Source organism: Natator depressus, chromosome 5 (genome assembly GCF_965152275.1).
Source record: "Natator depressus isolate rNatDep1 chromosome 5, rNatDep2.hap1, whole genome shotgun sequence".
NCBI lineage: Eukaryota > Metazoa > Chordata > Testudines > Cheloniidae > Natator > Natator depressus.
The window spans coordinates 111,294,011-111,309,844 of record NC_134238.1 but is presented as its reverse complement, the minus strand read 5'-3'; the positions used below and the strand labels follow the sequence as shown (position 1 = coordinate 111,309,844).

General features: G+C 42.3%; 2 protein-coding genes across 2 annotated transcripts; both read left to right on the top strand.

The window, feature by feature from the left end:
• The first annotated feature begins 4,316 nt into the window (after positions 1-4,316).
• LOC141988296 (interferon beta-like) lies at positions 4,317-5,743 on the top strand. The gene has a single exon (XM_074954128.1). The coding sequence runs from the start codon at positions 4,895-4,897 to the stop codon at positions 5,741-5,743; it is 849 nt and encodes a 282-aa protein (XP_074810229.1). The 5' UTR covers positions 4,317-4,894.
• Positions 5,744-11,302: 5,559 nt separating this feature from the next.
• LOC141987984 (interferon beta-like) lies at positions 11,303-12,535 on the top strand. Its single transcript, XM_074953810.1, has 2 exons — positions 11,303-11,876; positions 12,492-12,535. The coding sequence occupies exons 1-2, from the start codon at positions 11,303-11,305 to the stop codon at positions 12,533-12,535; spliced, it is 618 nt and encodes a 205-aa protein (XP_074809911.1).
• Positions 12,536-15,834: the final 3,299 nt, after the last annotated feature.

Below are 15,834 nucleotides of genomic sequence, written 5' to 3'. Positions count from 1 at the left end.
TCCCTGTCAGCGAGGTTCCATTCCAGCCATGAAACCAGGGCTTCCTTCAGACTGCAGTTGCCTCAGACACTCTCTGTAGGTGTCCTTTTTGTGCAGCTGACATGGAGAGATGCACCCACCAGACCTGGAGTAGCACTGCCCCAGCTCAATGCGCGTCTGCTCATTCCAGGCCCCACACATGGATCATAACTGTATGGAGAACACCCCAAAAGGGAACTGGGTGCAAAAGCATCTGACTCCACGGCACCTCATCTCACTCCACACACCCTTCCATGTGGCACAGGGAAGAGGCATAAGCAGAGGGCTCTACCCCTGCATAGATCCTCTGCAGCAGCCTCTGAGGCCCTTGTAACCAAGTTTTCTCAAATAATAGACTGGTTCTTTGCCTACTTGCTGCAGGGAAGATGGAAGTAGGGGTGCTGGGGTTGAGCAGCGTCACGTAATATTAGCAAGTGAATGCATGGTCTCCATCATATACAGGGTTTACAGTTTTGTTCACTGGCTTTCATCAGCCACACAACAACAAGTATTCCAGTGCCCCTCAATTGTTGTCACCATACAGATTTACTGAAAAAGATGATTTGGCTCCCCCACCCCACATTACCCTGCGATTACTTTGTTACCTTATCCTCTCCTAGTATTCATACTATGGTATTTATTTCCCTCTCTCCTCAACATCTTCTCTGGACTTCACCCTCGTGTGGGATAAACATCCCCAACACCCATGGAAAGTAATGCGAGAATGGGGAGTGTAGTGCATGGCAATCTGGGGGCTCTGGTAAGTCTGCTTTCTCTGCACTACAGAAACTTTCATGTAGCTGATGCAAGACTCTGATATTTCTTATCAAAGTGCAGGAAGCCTTGGGAGACTCTAACCAAATTAATATGCACAGAAATGTTTTCATGGTTTCTTCATGTGATTCTTCCTTTCTAATTTCAGTGAAAATAGTTTTCTTTTTGGATGAAAACACATTTTCCTGCCACGATGGCAAAATCCAGCACAACAGTCTGTGCTAGGGGAAGAGAACCAGAAAATGAAATGTGACCACAGGAAACAAAGAGGCTAAAACAAAGCAGAAGAATTTCCCTGCCCACGCCAAGGAGAAAACAAAAAAGTTAAGAGAAGGAACTAGTCAAAACGGTGAACACTGATTTTGCTTTTTAAAAACTTCTTTGAATGACTACAACCCAGGGACATGCCTCTTAAAAATACAAATCAGGACTTCTCTTCACAACCTGCTTCTGGCCACACTGGAAATCACAATCATCCATGTGGGTACCTCTCTAGTATGTGTAACTAATTGCTCATCCTGTTTTATGAATTACACTCCATTTTTCACCACTGTCAGCTACTCAGAGTGATCAATAGGACAGCATGTTCACACCGTCTAACTGCATCGATTGCTCAGCTTCAGTATATACATTGAGATCTGGAAGTAAACAAAAAATGAAAAAAGGTTCCTTTCTCTCAGAGCTCACTCTCTATCTCCTGTGTTTTCCTAGAAGGAAGATACCGATATTTTCTGGTGTCTACATATTAAGTGTGCTTTTCAGGTTGCATGACTGAAGTTGAAATTTACCATTATTTTTGGGAGGCCTAACATAGGTGCTGCCATACCCCCTGGCTTGAAGTGGTTTCCTTCATATTCACGGTTTACAGTTTGGTTCAATGGCTCTCAACAGCCCCACTACACAAACTATTCCAGCTCCCCTGAGGCCAACCCTTTCCTCCCACTTCCTCCAGGTCTCAAAACTTTAAATATACCTAAACTAGTTTTGTCTGTCAAATGCAGGAAGTGATGAATAGGAAGTGTAGGGTTTGATGAATTGGCGGTCTTCTCTCTACCACTTCTGAAGTGTCCATTTTGGGCCCCACACTACAAGAAGGATGTGGATAAATTGGAGAGAGTCCAGTGAAGGGCAACAAAAATGATTAGGGGTCTGGAACACATGACTTATGAGGAGAGGCTGAGGGAACTGGGATTGTTTAGTCTGCAGAAGAGAAGAATGAGGGGGGATTTGATAGCTGCTTTCAACTACCTGAGAGGTGGTTCCAGAGAGGATGGTTCTAGACTATTCTCAGTGGTAGAAGAGGACAGGACAAGGAGTAATGGTCTCAAGTTGCAGTGGGGGAGGTTTAGCTTGGATATTAGGAAAAACTTTTTCACTAGGAGGGTGGTGAAACACTGGAATGCGTTACCTAGGGAAGTGGTAGAATCTCCTTCCTTGGAAGTTTTTAAGGTCAGGCTTGACAAAGCCCTGGCTGGGATGATTTGATTGGGGATTGGTCCTGCTTTGAGCAGGGGGTTGGACTAGATGACCTCCTGAGGTCCCTTCCAACCCTGATATTCTATGATTCTATGATTCTATGTGGATGATCTTATTAAATTAGATCTTTAAATTAATGCATCATGAAAAGCCTGTTTGTATGTGGATCCAGCATAAGTGAAAGGGGTTTGGTCACTTTCACAACAATACAAAAAGGAGGAAGTGTGGTAAAAGAATCTAGAAAGCAGTGAATTATACAGAAAGTGGAGGGTGTGGAGGGTTCCATTGCATTCGATGAAGTGAGCTCTAGAGAATCTCTCTCTCACTGGAGAGTCCAACAGATTCTTTTGTTGCTGCCTAAGCCAGCATCCTTTGTTCCTGTGAGGCTGGGCTGGGTTTCTCCCGTACATGCCCTGATGAGGCGTGAACTGCCTCTCTGCTCTTGGAGAGTTTTTGCTTTGGCTTATTTTAAGCCAAGAAGACACATTTTCAGCCTCACAACTCTAGACATGGAATTAGAACCTATAACATTACTATAACACTGCAGTAACAACAATTACTATCACATCACTATGACCACAATGCTCAGTGCATCTTGAGTCTTCCAAAGACACCCGACACAACAAACTTTGCAATAGACACCACACAATCATATTATAAGGCTGAACACGGAGGTGTAGGCTGTTCCCACGAGGTATAGAATGTCTCACCATGAAACTGTTCCATTTCTTCTGGGAGGATTAGATCTTCAGTAGCTGGACACATCTTTATGAAACTTCTGGCCAGAGGAGGTGCTGGCCCTGCCCTTGCGGCCCTGCAAGTCAGTATGTACACCTTTCCTCTGGGTGTCTTCTTAGGGAAAGGACCCAGAATATCCACAGCTACATGCTGAAACAGAACCTCAATTTTGGGGAGTGGCTGAAGAGGGGCCTTGACCTGGTCACATTGCACCTGGGAGCCATACAAACTCTTCTTCAAAGTCTAACTTCTTCACTACCCCTATCGTGCAGAGGAGAACTGCCTGACAATCATTCTATCACATTGTTTTGAAGCTGTGCTGCGTGGAAGAAGCTTTTAATCTACTTAAGAGCCATTTAGTGTTATCCATCATCTATGACTTTAGGGTCTTCCTGTGGGAAAGCCAACCACAGGTGGACAAAAGGGAGAAAAACACCACCAATACATCCCCACTTAAGCTCCCCCTTTTCATTCCACTAGCAGGTAGGAGGAAATGATTTCTGTGATGAAAGCTGGGAAAACTGATGACACGATGGCTTCTGCACAGAACACAAAATCTTTCCAAACAGAGCTCCTGAGTGTCTGCATCACTTCTAGGGCTTTGTCAGACCTCCCTTCCAGTCCCTATCAGCATGGTTCCATTACAGTCACCCTGTCAGGGCTGCCCCAGGTTGAAACAATGCCTGCTGGGGGTGTGAAACTTCAATAAGAGCGACCAAAAGCATGGTCTCATTCATACCCTGGGTTTGCAGTTTTGCTCATTTGCTTTCAGTACCCTGCAACATCTTCCCCTGGGATTTCACCTGGGTGTGGAATGCAGATGCCCAACACCCCTGGAAAGTCATGGGAGAATGGGGAGCAAAGACCATTAAAACCTGGGGGCTGCGGTAAGTCTGCTTTCTCTGCTTTGCAGGGTGTCTTTCAGAAATTTAAAGCTAAAAATCTCAAATTTCTTATAAAAGTGCAGGAAGACTTGGGAGACTCTAACCAAATTAATATGCACAAAAATGTTTTCATGCTTTCTTCATGTGATTTTTCTTTTTTAATTTCACTGAAAATAGTTTTCTTCTTGAATTAAAACAGATTTCCCTGCCATGATGGAGAATCCAGAACAACAGTGCTAGGGCTTGAGATCCAGAAAATGAAACATGTCCACAGGAAGTGAACAGAATTAAACAAACGAGAAGAATTTCCCGGCCCAAGCCCAAGGGAAGGCCAATATTAAAAGAGAAGGAACCAGCAATAATGGTGAACACTGAATTTCACTTTTTAAAAAAATATTTGAATTCTTTCATTCCAGGACACACTTGGTAAAAAACACATAATGTGACTTCTCTGCATAACCTCCTTCTGACCACATTGTAAATCATAGTCATCCACGTGGGTACCTCTCTAGCATGCGTTACTATACTAATTGCTCATCCTGTTTTATGAATTCTTCTCAATTTTTTACTCCTGTCAGCTACTTGGAGTGATCAACAGGACATGAGTTTCACACCTTTCAGCTGCATCTATTCCTGAGCTCCACTGTGTATATTAAGACCTGAAAATAACAATGAGTTAAGGTGTCATTTTCTCAGAGCGCTCTCTCTCTTATTGTTTCACAGAAGGAAGATGCCAATAGTTTGTGCTGTCTAGATTTTAAATGTGCCTTCAAAACAGAGGAAATCATTAAAGTTGAGATTTGCCATATATTTTTGGGAGACCTAACCCTTTCCGCCGACATTTACTTCTTCAATGCCTAGCGAACTTTAAATATTCGTAAACAATTTCTGTCTCTCAAATGAAGGAGGTAATGAATGGCAAGTGCACTGTCTGACCAATTGGAGGTCTTTTCTGTACCTCTGTGGAATTGTGGCTGACCTTCTTCAATTACAGAAATTAAAATATGACAAAATGCCTGTATGTCAGGGGTGGTCACTTTCACGGACACACAAAAAGAAAGAAAGAAAGAAAGAAAGAAAGAAAGAAAGAAAGAAAGAAAGAAAAAGGAAATGTGGTAAAAGAACTAGAAAACAGCAAGAAAAACAGAAAGAACAATTCTGAGACACAATTCTTAAATTCAGAGACAAAAAGGAAAGACACAGCAGTCTACGTAGGACCCTCAACGAACTCCAGGCTCAAGGTTCCACACAAAGCAAAGGAGCGTATAGACATCATCATGACCACCAGGTTTTTGCTGCACATTTGCCTCATACTGCTCTTCTCCACTGAAATCTCATCTCGACTCTGTAACATGCTTCACTTCCAGCAGAACAAAGTGAACAAAGAGAGCTTAGAGCTTCTGCAGAAAAGGAGCGGAAATTTCCCTTCACAATGCATAAATGAAAGGGCAGCTTTCAAGCTCACCCAGGATATTGTCCAACTCCCAGTGTCCCAGAAGGAGAATGCCAAGGTGGTAATTCAAGAGATCCTCCAAGAGATCTTCAACATCTTTAGCAAAAACCTCACCCAAAGTGCCTGGGATGCCACTTCCATAGTCAAGTTCCAAAATGGCCTTTACCAGCAAATTCAGCGGCTGGAGGCATGTTTGAGAGCACAGATGGAGAAGGAATTAACCAACCTGGAAAGTAAGGACCTCCAGCTCACCAGTCGGAGTGTGAAACAATACTTTCAGGGGATAGATGCTTTCCTGAAAGAAAAGCAATACAGCCTGTGTGCCTGGGAGATCATTCGCATGGAAATACCCAGATGTTTTGTGCTGGTTGACAAACTCACTCGACGGCTGAGTAACTAAGGTACAGTACAAATCTTTTCCTTGGAGTAAATGAATTAAACATTAGTGTCAGTTATACAGTTGAACAGAGATAGCGGATATCTTATAACTCTGCTTATATAGGGCCTGATCCTTCTTCTACAGGGTCAGTGGCCAAATCACAACTGATTTCCTTGGCAGCAGCTTCAGGCTCTTCCTGTCCTGTCCTGGAAATGGATTTGCAATTACATGGATTTATTTTTTCAACTCTCATTTTGGTTTGCGATTCTTCATAATCTCCCACATATCAGGTGATCTTATGTATTGCATAATTGGCAGACCATGCAACAAAGTACATGTATTTGGAATCCTTAGCCACCTCACCAGTAATTTGGTCATCAAATAATGATACCCCCAAAATACTCTGACTTCTATACATGTAGTATGTTTCTATTATGAGCATGGTTGCTATTTATTAATCTGTCCTCATCCTATACCACAGCTTGAGAAGTTTGCTAGAGACATTTATAAAAAATATGAACATGGGACTCTCTGACCAGGAAGAAAGGACCAACAGTTTCCCAGGATGAACGTGAAGAGATACCAATTCTTTCATAAAAGACAAGCAGTTCAGCCTCTCTGCTACCAGGAGAATCCATGCGGAATTATGGGGTTTTCAAATGTCGGACAAACTCACAAAGAAGTTTAGAAATTTAAATATCAACATTTTTAGAAGTACTAACCGAAATCAAGGAATAATTTTTACATGATTTAAAATCTGATGCAGTGGAATTTTAAAAGGTGGTGTTACTATATCTTCTGAAAATATTTTCAGATCCGTTTACGATATTTGTAACAGGGCATTTATGTCAATCTATTATTTATTTATTGTTCTTATTTATGTATTTATCATAGATATTTGTTACTTACCAATAAATAATTATTTTATATAAAATGGCAACCTATAACAGTAATGATTTGAATAAAATGCCGATTGAACCAAAAAGAAAGAAAAGGAGAATAAAAAAACCCCTGTAATTGTTCAGCCTGAAAACCCCAATTCCAGAGAGTACTTATGCATGTGACTAACTTAAAGTAGGTGAGCCATCCCGCTCATGTTAGTGCTTCCAGTTGGGAACATGCTTCAATACATTGATGAACCAGTGTCCCAATTTGCACTAATTCCATTTTAAAAATAATCCTTACAGAATGATAATTAGCCTTTCCATTCAAACAGACCACACACCACACCTGAATTCTCCCACCTTTTACCATTCTACTTTGTACCAGGTTACTTGTCCCCCCAAAAACTTGTCGATTTGGGTGTCTGGTGTAGTAGGCAGTTGTGTTGGAAGAGGCTAGATTGGTGCCCTTTCCCCCACTAAGCAAGAGTGCATGCACCCCTTAACACACACCAATTACATGTGAATAATGAGAGCAGGAATGGGGCATTCTGTATTAGAATGATCAAAGTTTCTCTTTGTCACCTCTAAAATGCATTTCCCCATTGGGTGGAATGCGTCAGTCAGTCACTACCCACAAAAACTATGGAATTCTTCTGAAAAAGTCTAACAACCCCAAACCCATTCAGCTCTGGGGGAAAACTATTCCCCTTCATTCCATCACACCTTTAATAAAAGAAGGGGAATGCTGAACGCAATGTTCAGCTGAGCTCTGACAATATCACCCGTATCATAAGGAGCAGCCATGCCTGTGGGAAAGCCTAGCTCACACTTCTTAAAAGAGAGGAAAAAAAATGTTAATATCTCTCTCTGAGATTCTCCTACATACTTCCACTCAGGGGCAGGAAGAAGGATGGGTGGGTTTGTCCGTAGACTTCCTCATGGAAGTGGCTGTTGTTCCATCTCCACACTCAGCAGATTCCATGGTTTCTGCACCGATCAAAAAGGTCTCTCCAGACACAGAGATCTGCAGCATCTCTCTCAGCTCTGGTCCCATTAGATTCTCTGCCCCAGTCTTTTCAGTGCCAAGTAGTATTTCACAGGGCTGCTCCAGGCTGCATGCAGTTGCCCCAGACAACCTTTTAAAGTGTCATTTTTGGGCAGCTGGGATTAGGGTGACCAGATGTCCCGATTTTATCGGGACAGTCCCCATATTTGGAGCTTTGTCGTATCTAGGTGCCTATTACCCCTCACCCCATGCCCTGATTTTTCACTCTTGCTGTCTGGTCACCCGAGCTGGGATATCAGCTGGGAAGTCTCTGAAGCTTGGCTTGGGCTTCCTCAGTGAGGGGAAATATACAACCCGTGCCTGGATGGTGTGGTGCTCTGTCACCCTCTACTGGCACCTCAACCATTTAGAGATTGAGGAGTCTGCTACAACCCTGGCTTAAGAGGCATTATCACGTGTTCACACAGTCAAGGCTCATGCACTAAGGTTCAAATATCCAAGGTTCAATCCTGCCTGCTGACAACTTCAGCCTGTTGGCGTTACAAGTGGGGGCTCATCCAACATGTCAACTGGGAAGTATTTGAAGCTCAGAATGTGCTTTAACATGTCCTCTCCCAGAAATATACCCAGAGGTGTTTACCTCTTCCAGGGGCCATGTAGTACGTGTAGATTATAATACGGAGACACTTTGCACAGGATTCTAACACACTATTGCTCTTTAATTAATCACTCGGAAATACAGAAAATGGAATAAAAATTGTAAACCCTATCCGCAATTCCCTGCCTCAGTTTCCTCAACACACCAGGCCATTCTATGAGCCTGTATCAGAATCACTTGGGGTCATCCAACATCCTTCTGTTGCAATGCATCACTTATATGCACAAAAACAGAGCATTCTCCTCCAGCTCACATAACCTGGCCTTGGCCAGTTCATCCCCTTCCTTCCTCTTGCCCAAATGTCCTGTGGGTCTTCCCCCTGTGATTTATTTTAGAACCTTTTGGTTTTGTCATCTGTCTCTTTGTTGACTTTCAGTAACTTTCCACTCCTAACCCCCATTCTCCTTAACACCAACTTTGCCAAACTGGTTTCCCAACTCGGAAACACACTTTTAAAGTTAAGTGTCCCCGTTGTCCTCAGCCTAGTGAGTACCTTCTGGAGGTCCTGTCCAACCGGATGGATACACATAGAAAGAGGTTTCCTATGATGACGAAATTTCATGACAACAACTTCGTAATATCACTTTAAAAGTAATAAGTCTTACAGAGACTCCTCCCCTTTCCCCCGGCCTCCGCCTGACACACAGACACACACACACACACACAAACAAATCAAGCCATATGAATCAGGCTTGTGTACACTCAAGTCAGCAATTCTATCCCCCAGTTTTCTGACCAGCTGGTGCCACCCCTCCACATCAGGCGTGTGTGCTCCTTGCCACCAACAACCAGTTTGGTGTACAGAATGGATTAAACTTTCAGTGATAACATCAACAATGCCTAAAGATTACCTAAACCCAACATTTAAAATTATAGTAATAAACCTGCCGGTGGCATCAGATCTAGCGAGGATCCTCCTCTCTACCAAGTTTGGTGTAGGTGGATAGTAGTTCTGAAGAGCTGTCAGTCAACAGTAGCGCTGCCAACCACATACTTCAGCCACAGCCTAAACATTTGAGACTGATTCAACATTTATGAAAAATGTTTGGCCCTTTGTAAACATTTTCTGAAATATTTGTACGTGTGAGTTTTTCTTAGAAAAGAACATCTCTGGAGTGAGAAAGTATAAGAAACACTCATATAAATACATATTTTAAAGAGACTTTTCTCCAGAAAAGTTCCTGCAGCCATCTGGAAAGCAGTTTTGAATTTGAAGGCAACCATCCCAGGAACAGACACAATAGCATTGACTCAGGTGAACCATCACACAGAAGAAGTAGCAAATTATGAATAGCAAATACTCATAGGGAAATGAGTGTGGTGACGAGGTCCTGAGCAATCAGAGTGGAATGTGTATAAATCATTTGTCAAATCACTTTAAATAAATCCATTAGCAAATTCTGAATTTATTTGCAGATTTCCCTATTGGAAAAGGGGCTAAACTAATCTCTTATTTCACATTCAAATTAAGCTGGCTGACACAGAAGAAAAATATTCCAATAAAATTTCCTGCTCTTTTCATTGAAATTTAAATATACAGGATTTCATCAAATTCTAGCAAATATTTCACCCAGCTCAGTCTGCATCTAACCTTTCCCAGAAAACAGGCTCATTGCTGATGAAAATATGCTGAAAGACTATGCGTCTTTCCTCCCACAGCTTTCTTAATTTAACAGGAAAAGCTTAAATTCAGATTATTTAATTTCTCTCCTTCACATAACTATTATCTCCTGAAGCTTCAACTTGCCAGGAAATGCACATGCAGAACTCCCAGTGGAGTAAATGCAAGATTGGGGTGCAGCGCCTCTGGTATGATTGGCTCCCTTATATGGTATACTTATGTACAATAAACTGCCTTCTTTACAGTGACGCTTCCAAATAGTTTAGGCAAATCTCTAGATTATGATTTTAAAAAGTGCTTGAGGTGATGGGAGAGGGAGATGTAAAAGAAGTGACACGAACAGAAATATGGTCATGTTTTCTTCTTTTCCTTCTTTAAAATTAATATGAAAATATTCCTTTTCAATTTTTGGGTTGAAAACCATTCCCCTTCACTGACGGAAACTCCAACATGACAGTCTAGTGCTATGGTATGAAAAACAGAAAGTGAAACTTCCTACAGAAAGAAGGCTGCAAACTTCACTCATCAGCACACTTGAATTTCAATGCCCAAGCTCAGTGAAATGCACATTGAAAAAAAGAATAAAGCTTGAATGGTGAAAAGGGAAACACGTTTGAAAGTAACATTCATTTATGTCAGTCACTCTAGCATATTACCAACCATACAGTCTTTTCAAAAAGAAAAGGAGGTTTTGTGGCACCTTAGAGACTAACAAATTGAGCTGTAGCTCACGAAAGCTTGTGCTCAAATAAATTTGTTAGTCTCTAAGGTGCCACAAGTCCTCCTTTTCTTTTTGCGAATACAGACTAACAGGGCTGCTACTCTGGAACAGTATTTTCAGTTATCAGTTTCTTAAGTAAACCTCCCAGTTTCTCAGTGCCCTCTGTCCATCCTCTGCTATTCCCTACACACAGGGATTTTCCTCTCTCATAAGACGAATAGTCTTGCTGATGTAACTTACTGATGTAACAGAAGTTTAGATCTGCCTAGCACTACTAACTACAGATACTTGGGAGTAGACAGACAGGTCCCTACTCCAGCCTGTAACTGGAGGAAACAGTTAAGCATCACTCTTCTTACCCTTTAAATTTTCTTTATCTAAGGGGAGGGGCCCTAAGGAAAGAAATATAGGGATTCTTTCTTCTAAAAAAAGGTAATGACTGTGATTTTGTTCTTCCAATGCCTTGTTCGCTTCCACTAAATAGAAAGGAGGAAAATGAAAGTAAAAACCTCAAGCAGGCAAAAGCTTGAAAAGTAGAAAGTGATGAAAGAAAAATCTCTTCCTACAGAATCCTTAAATTCCTACTTAAATTCAGAGACATGAGTCGAAAACACAAAAGTTTACAGAAGACCTTGAACAGGCACCAGTTGCTCAAGTTCTACACAAACACAGGGAATCTAAGACATCATCATGATCCGCAGGACTTTGCTGCAATTTTGCCTCGTGCTGCTCTTCTCCAGGGAAATCTCATGTCTGGACTGTAACAGGCTGCATGTTCTACAAACCAGAATGAACAGCGAGAGTTTTGAGCGTCTGGAGAAAATGGGTGGCAACTTTCCCTTCCAATGTCTAAATGAAGGGACAGCTTTCAAGCCCAGAGATATCCTCAAGCTCCGACTGTCCCACCAAGAGAATGCCAAGGTAGCCATCCAGCAGATCCTCCAAGAGCTCTTCCATATCTTTAACAACAATCTCACCCAAGCTGCCTGGAATGGGACTTCCATAAAGGAATTCCAAAATGGACTTCACCAGCAGATTGAGAAGCTGGAGACGTGTTTGAGTGCTGAGATGGAAAAGGAGGTAATCTACCCAGGAAATGAGAACCTCCTGCTCACCAGCCTCAAACTGAAGAGATACTTCCAGACAATAGAGGATTTCCTGAAAGAAAAGCAATACAGCCGGTGTGCCTGGGAGATCATCCGTGTGGAAATATCCAGATGTTTCCTCATGCTCGACAAACTCACCAAGAGACTTGAAAATGAAGGTACCATCTTCTCTTTTTTCCTAGAAAAACTCAAATAATATTATTTGAATAAAACAGCTGGTGAAAGATTGCTGATAGGGTTATAACTCCTAATACGTCGGGCCCAATCTTTCTCCCACAATAATTTTATGCATACAGCTATTTCAAACGCGTGCTCAAATCTTTTCAGAGTAGCATATAATTTAGTGCTTCTCTACCACACACAATATTCTATACGAAAAATAGACAAATATATCATAACTGCTAACTAAAGACAAAATATTGTTAAGTGATAACTAACTATGCCAAATAGAAAAGAACAGTGAGAAGCCCCCTTTGAACAACTGCCTCGTTAGACAACGTTCCAGTTAGGACACCAGAAAACGGGGGGTCTGTGTTAACACTCTTCTATCCCATCAGCTCATTTTGCACATAGGGATGGCCGAGGGTTCTTATTCTGCTTTTCTTTCTTTTGTTTACCCCTAACTTCAACAGGTTTAGTAACAACAAATTGTGACAAGATGACAAGTGCACTAAGGCTCAGGATTTAGGATTTGACATCTGGTTAGAAAAAGATGGCCTCTATTTGGCATTTGAATCTCTCCATCTTTGAACCATTCCCCTTTTTCATTCCAGCACATGATGCTTCCAGTAATGATGCTATGAAAACAGCTGAATGAAACTTCACCTCCACTGGAGCGCTTCATCTCTAAATTGAATCTCGAATCAGCAGCTTTCGAGACTCTTATCAGTCCATCTTAAATTAAGCAGACTGCCAAACTTCAACTGCACTATTTATGTCCTCCTTGCCATTACCAGACTGATTTATTCACATGAGAAAATGTTAAACAGAAGATTTTGCTGAAAATAGCCCAGAGAAACCCAGAAAGAGACTGCCAAAGTGGCCATCCAGGAGATCCTCCAACAGATTTCCTATATCCAGCGGCTCTGGCAGCAGGGCTCTGGCGGCAATTTAAAGGGCCTTGGGCTCCGGCCGCTGCCAGGAGCCCAAGACCCTTTAAATGGCCAGCCTCAGGAAGCCGATCTGGTATGGCACCGTGTACCGGCTAGTGCCAGTATTTCGGACCGGACCACCTTACTTTCACCTCTGACTACATCTCATGCAAAATACCCTCACAAGCTGCCTGGAACGACAGTCGCATGGAAAGATCCTGCCAGGGACTCATAAGCAAGGGAAACTTCTGGAGGTGTATTTTGTGGCAAGGATAACAAAGAAAGAAGAATATCCCAGTTTCTAGGTCACTTACAATTAGGCACTCTGAAATTTTAAACTAGTGCAAATATATATTCTTTTCCTGCACTGTGAAAAGATAATTTTACTGGATTTGTAAAAGTGTTTTTATGTTGATCCATTTATATTTATTCACAATATTAATGTATTGCTTTTATTTATTTTTTTAGAGGTTTCATAATATTTATAAATAAATATTTATTTCTACAAAATAGCAACCTACAGCAGTAGTGATTTGTACTAATTAGATTTTTTTAAAAAAACAGAGACCCAATAAAAATCCTCCCTTGTTTTCCCTTAAGACTCCAGTTCAGCAAAGGACTTTTAAACATTTGCCTAACTTTAAGTACACAAGCTTTCCTTTGACATAAGTAGTTAAACTTGAGAACATGCTCAAGTACATTGTGAATATAAACCCTGATTCAGCAGTGACTCCATAAGAAACAAAGCGAGGGTAACTAGTTTGACCACTCCAACAGACCACACACGACAACCTCAACTCTGCAGCTTTTGTGTTTCTGCCTGTTAACAGATCATTTTCACCCACAACATTTGTAGTTGCAAGTGTTTGGAGCAGTAGCTCATTGTGATGAAATGAAAGGCAGGATGGAGACACAGGCATCCTAAGGGGAAGACTTCAGGCTGTCGTGGTACAAAGTTGCTTGTCCCCTTCCTCCCCAATGAGATGTGTGTGAACTGTCAGGTTTCCATGTGCACAGACTCCGTATCTCCCCCACCACCACCATCAGGGAGGCTTACGTGGGTCTAATTTTCCCCCTCCACCAGTCAGGTTTGGGTACACTTGGCTCACAAACACCATCAAGCTTGTACATACCCAAACTCTCCTGTCACTCAGGCTTGTAAGCATTTGCTGCTGCTTCCCTTTGCTCTCCCCCGGGTGCTCCCAAAACAAGCGTGTGTGCTTAGGGACTGCATGTTGCACCAACAACCACCAGCTGGAGGAGCACAGTGCATCAAAATTTCAGTTGAGCTGTGAATGACTAAAAATTACCTGAAAGCAAAAAAAAAAACAAACAAAAACCATCCATTGGAACAAATGTTGTAAGGATCTCGTTGCCAAGTTTGGGTATGTAGCTATTAGTCAGTCCCATCATTGTCTAGCATTAATTTAAGCCACACTCTAAATCTGGAGATTTCTTATTTAAAAGTTTTTAAAGAAGTCTAACAACCATTACATTAAATGTTCAAATAGTGAAAAAACAAAGTGCGTGTGAATTTTTACACGGATTGGAAACTTGCCTTTGGGAAAAAAACCAGGAAGGTATGTCCCATTTTAAATCCCTTTTGTAACACAGTCCAAACTATGGTGTCTCTAATAGGAGACTAAATTCTTCACAGTCAACAGAAGGCAGCATTGCAGAAGCTTTTGCCCTCTGTTCTCTTTAGCTGTGGGGTTCTCAAACATTTCATTAGGTGGGCCTCATCTTACAAAAATTGATCCTTTCCCCTCCCATTCAGGATCAGGTAACATTTGTGTGGCAGGTACACCAAACGCTTACAAAGAAAGGTAGTATTAGAAACGCATTTATATAATTTTAGCGGTCTTTAAAGGAACGTGGGATCTGCCAGTTCTCTGAAGACCATCACCCAGTACTCCATGTACTGCCACTGATTCAGGAAACTCAGTTTGGGACCTGCTGGTTTAGAGGCATGTACAAGGAGTTAACTCTTAAAACAAATGCCTCTCCTTTCTTATGGTGTAGTTTTTTCCAAGAGCTGTAGCCATCAGCTGTCCAAGTTCTTTCCTGCCCAAATCTTTCTCTTTTCATTCATTCCTTCATGTAGTTGGAGCCAAAGGTTATATTGACACAAAACAATCATCTGAGAATAATGAGAGCAAAATTAGACTGCATGAAAAAGTCACCACCCCCATAATGTATACCCCCCTCTCTGGTGGAACATGGCCGTAATATAGCACTTGGAGCCATTCAAACTCTTCAGACTCTAACTGCTTTGTTGCCCATTGAGTGCAGTGGGGAACCTCCTGACATTCATCCCATCATATTGTTTATAAGCTGTGCTATGTGGAAAAAATCCATTCATCTATTGAAGAAGCCATTTGATGACATGTATCATCTAAGATTTCAGGCCTTCCTGTGGGAAAGCCAACCACAGGGGGATAAAAAGGGAGGAACATGCTAATAATACATCCCCACTTCAGCTCACTTTTATCCTTCCGCTGGCAGGCAGGAGGGGATACTCACAGGTTTGTCCCCAGCCTTCATCACAGAAGCAGATGAGCCTGTGGCTTCTACAGAGAACACAAGGACTTTTCACACAGAGCCACTGAGTTTCTGCATCAGTTGTTGGGCCCACTCAGAGCCCCGTTCCGGTCCCTGTCAGCGAGGTTCCATTACAGCCATGAAACCAGGGCTTCCTTCAGACTGCAGTTGCCTCAGACACTCTCTGTAGGTGTCCTTTTTGTGCAGCTGACATGGAGAGATGCACCCACCAGACCTGGAGTAGCACTGCCCCAGCTCAATGCGCGTCTGCTCATTCCAGGCCCCACACATGGATCGTAACTGTATGGAGAACACCCCAAGAGGGAACTGGGTGCAAAAGCATCTGACTCCACGGCACCTCATCTCACTCCACACACCCTTCCATGTGGCACAGGGAAGAGGCATATGCAGAGGGCTCTACCCCTGCATAGATCCTCTGCAGCAGCCTCTGAGGCCCTTGTAACCAAGTTTTCTCAAATAATAG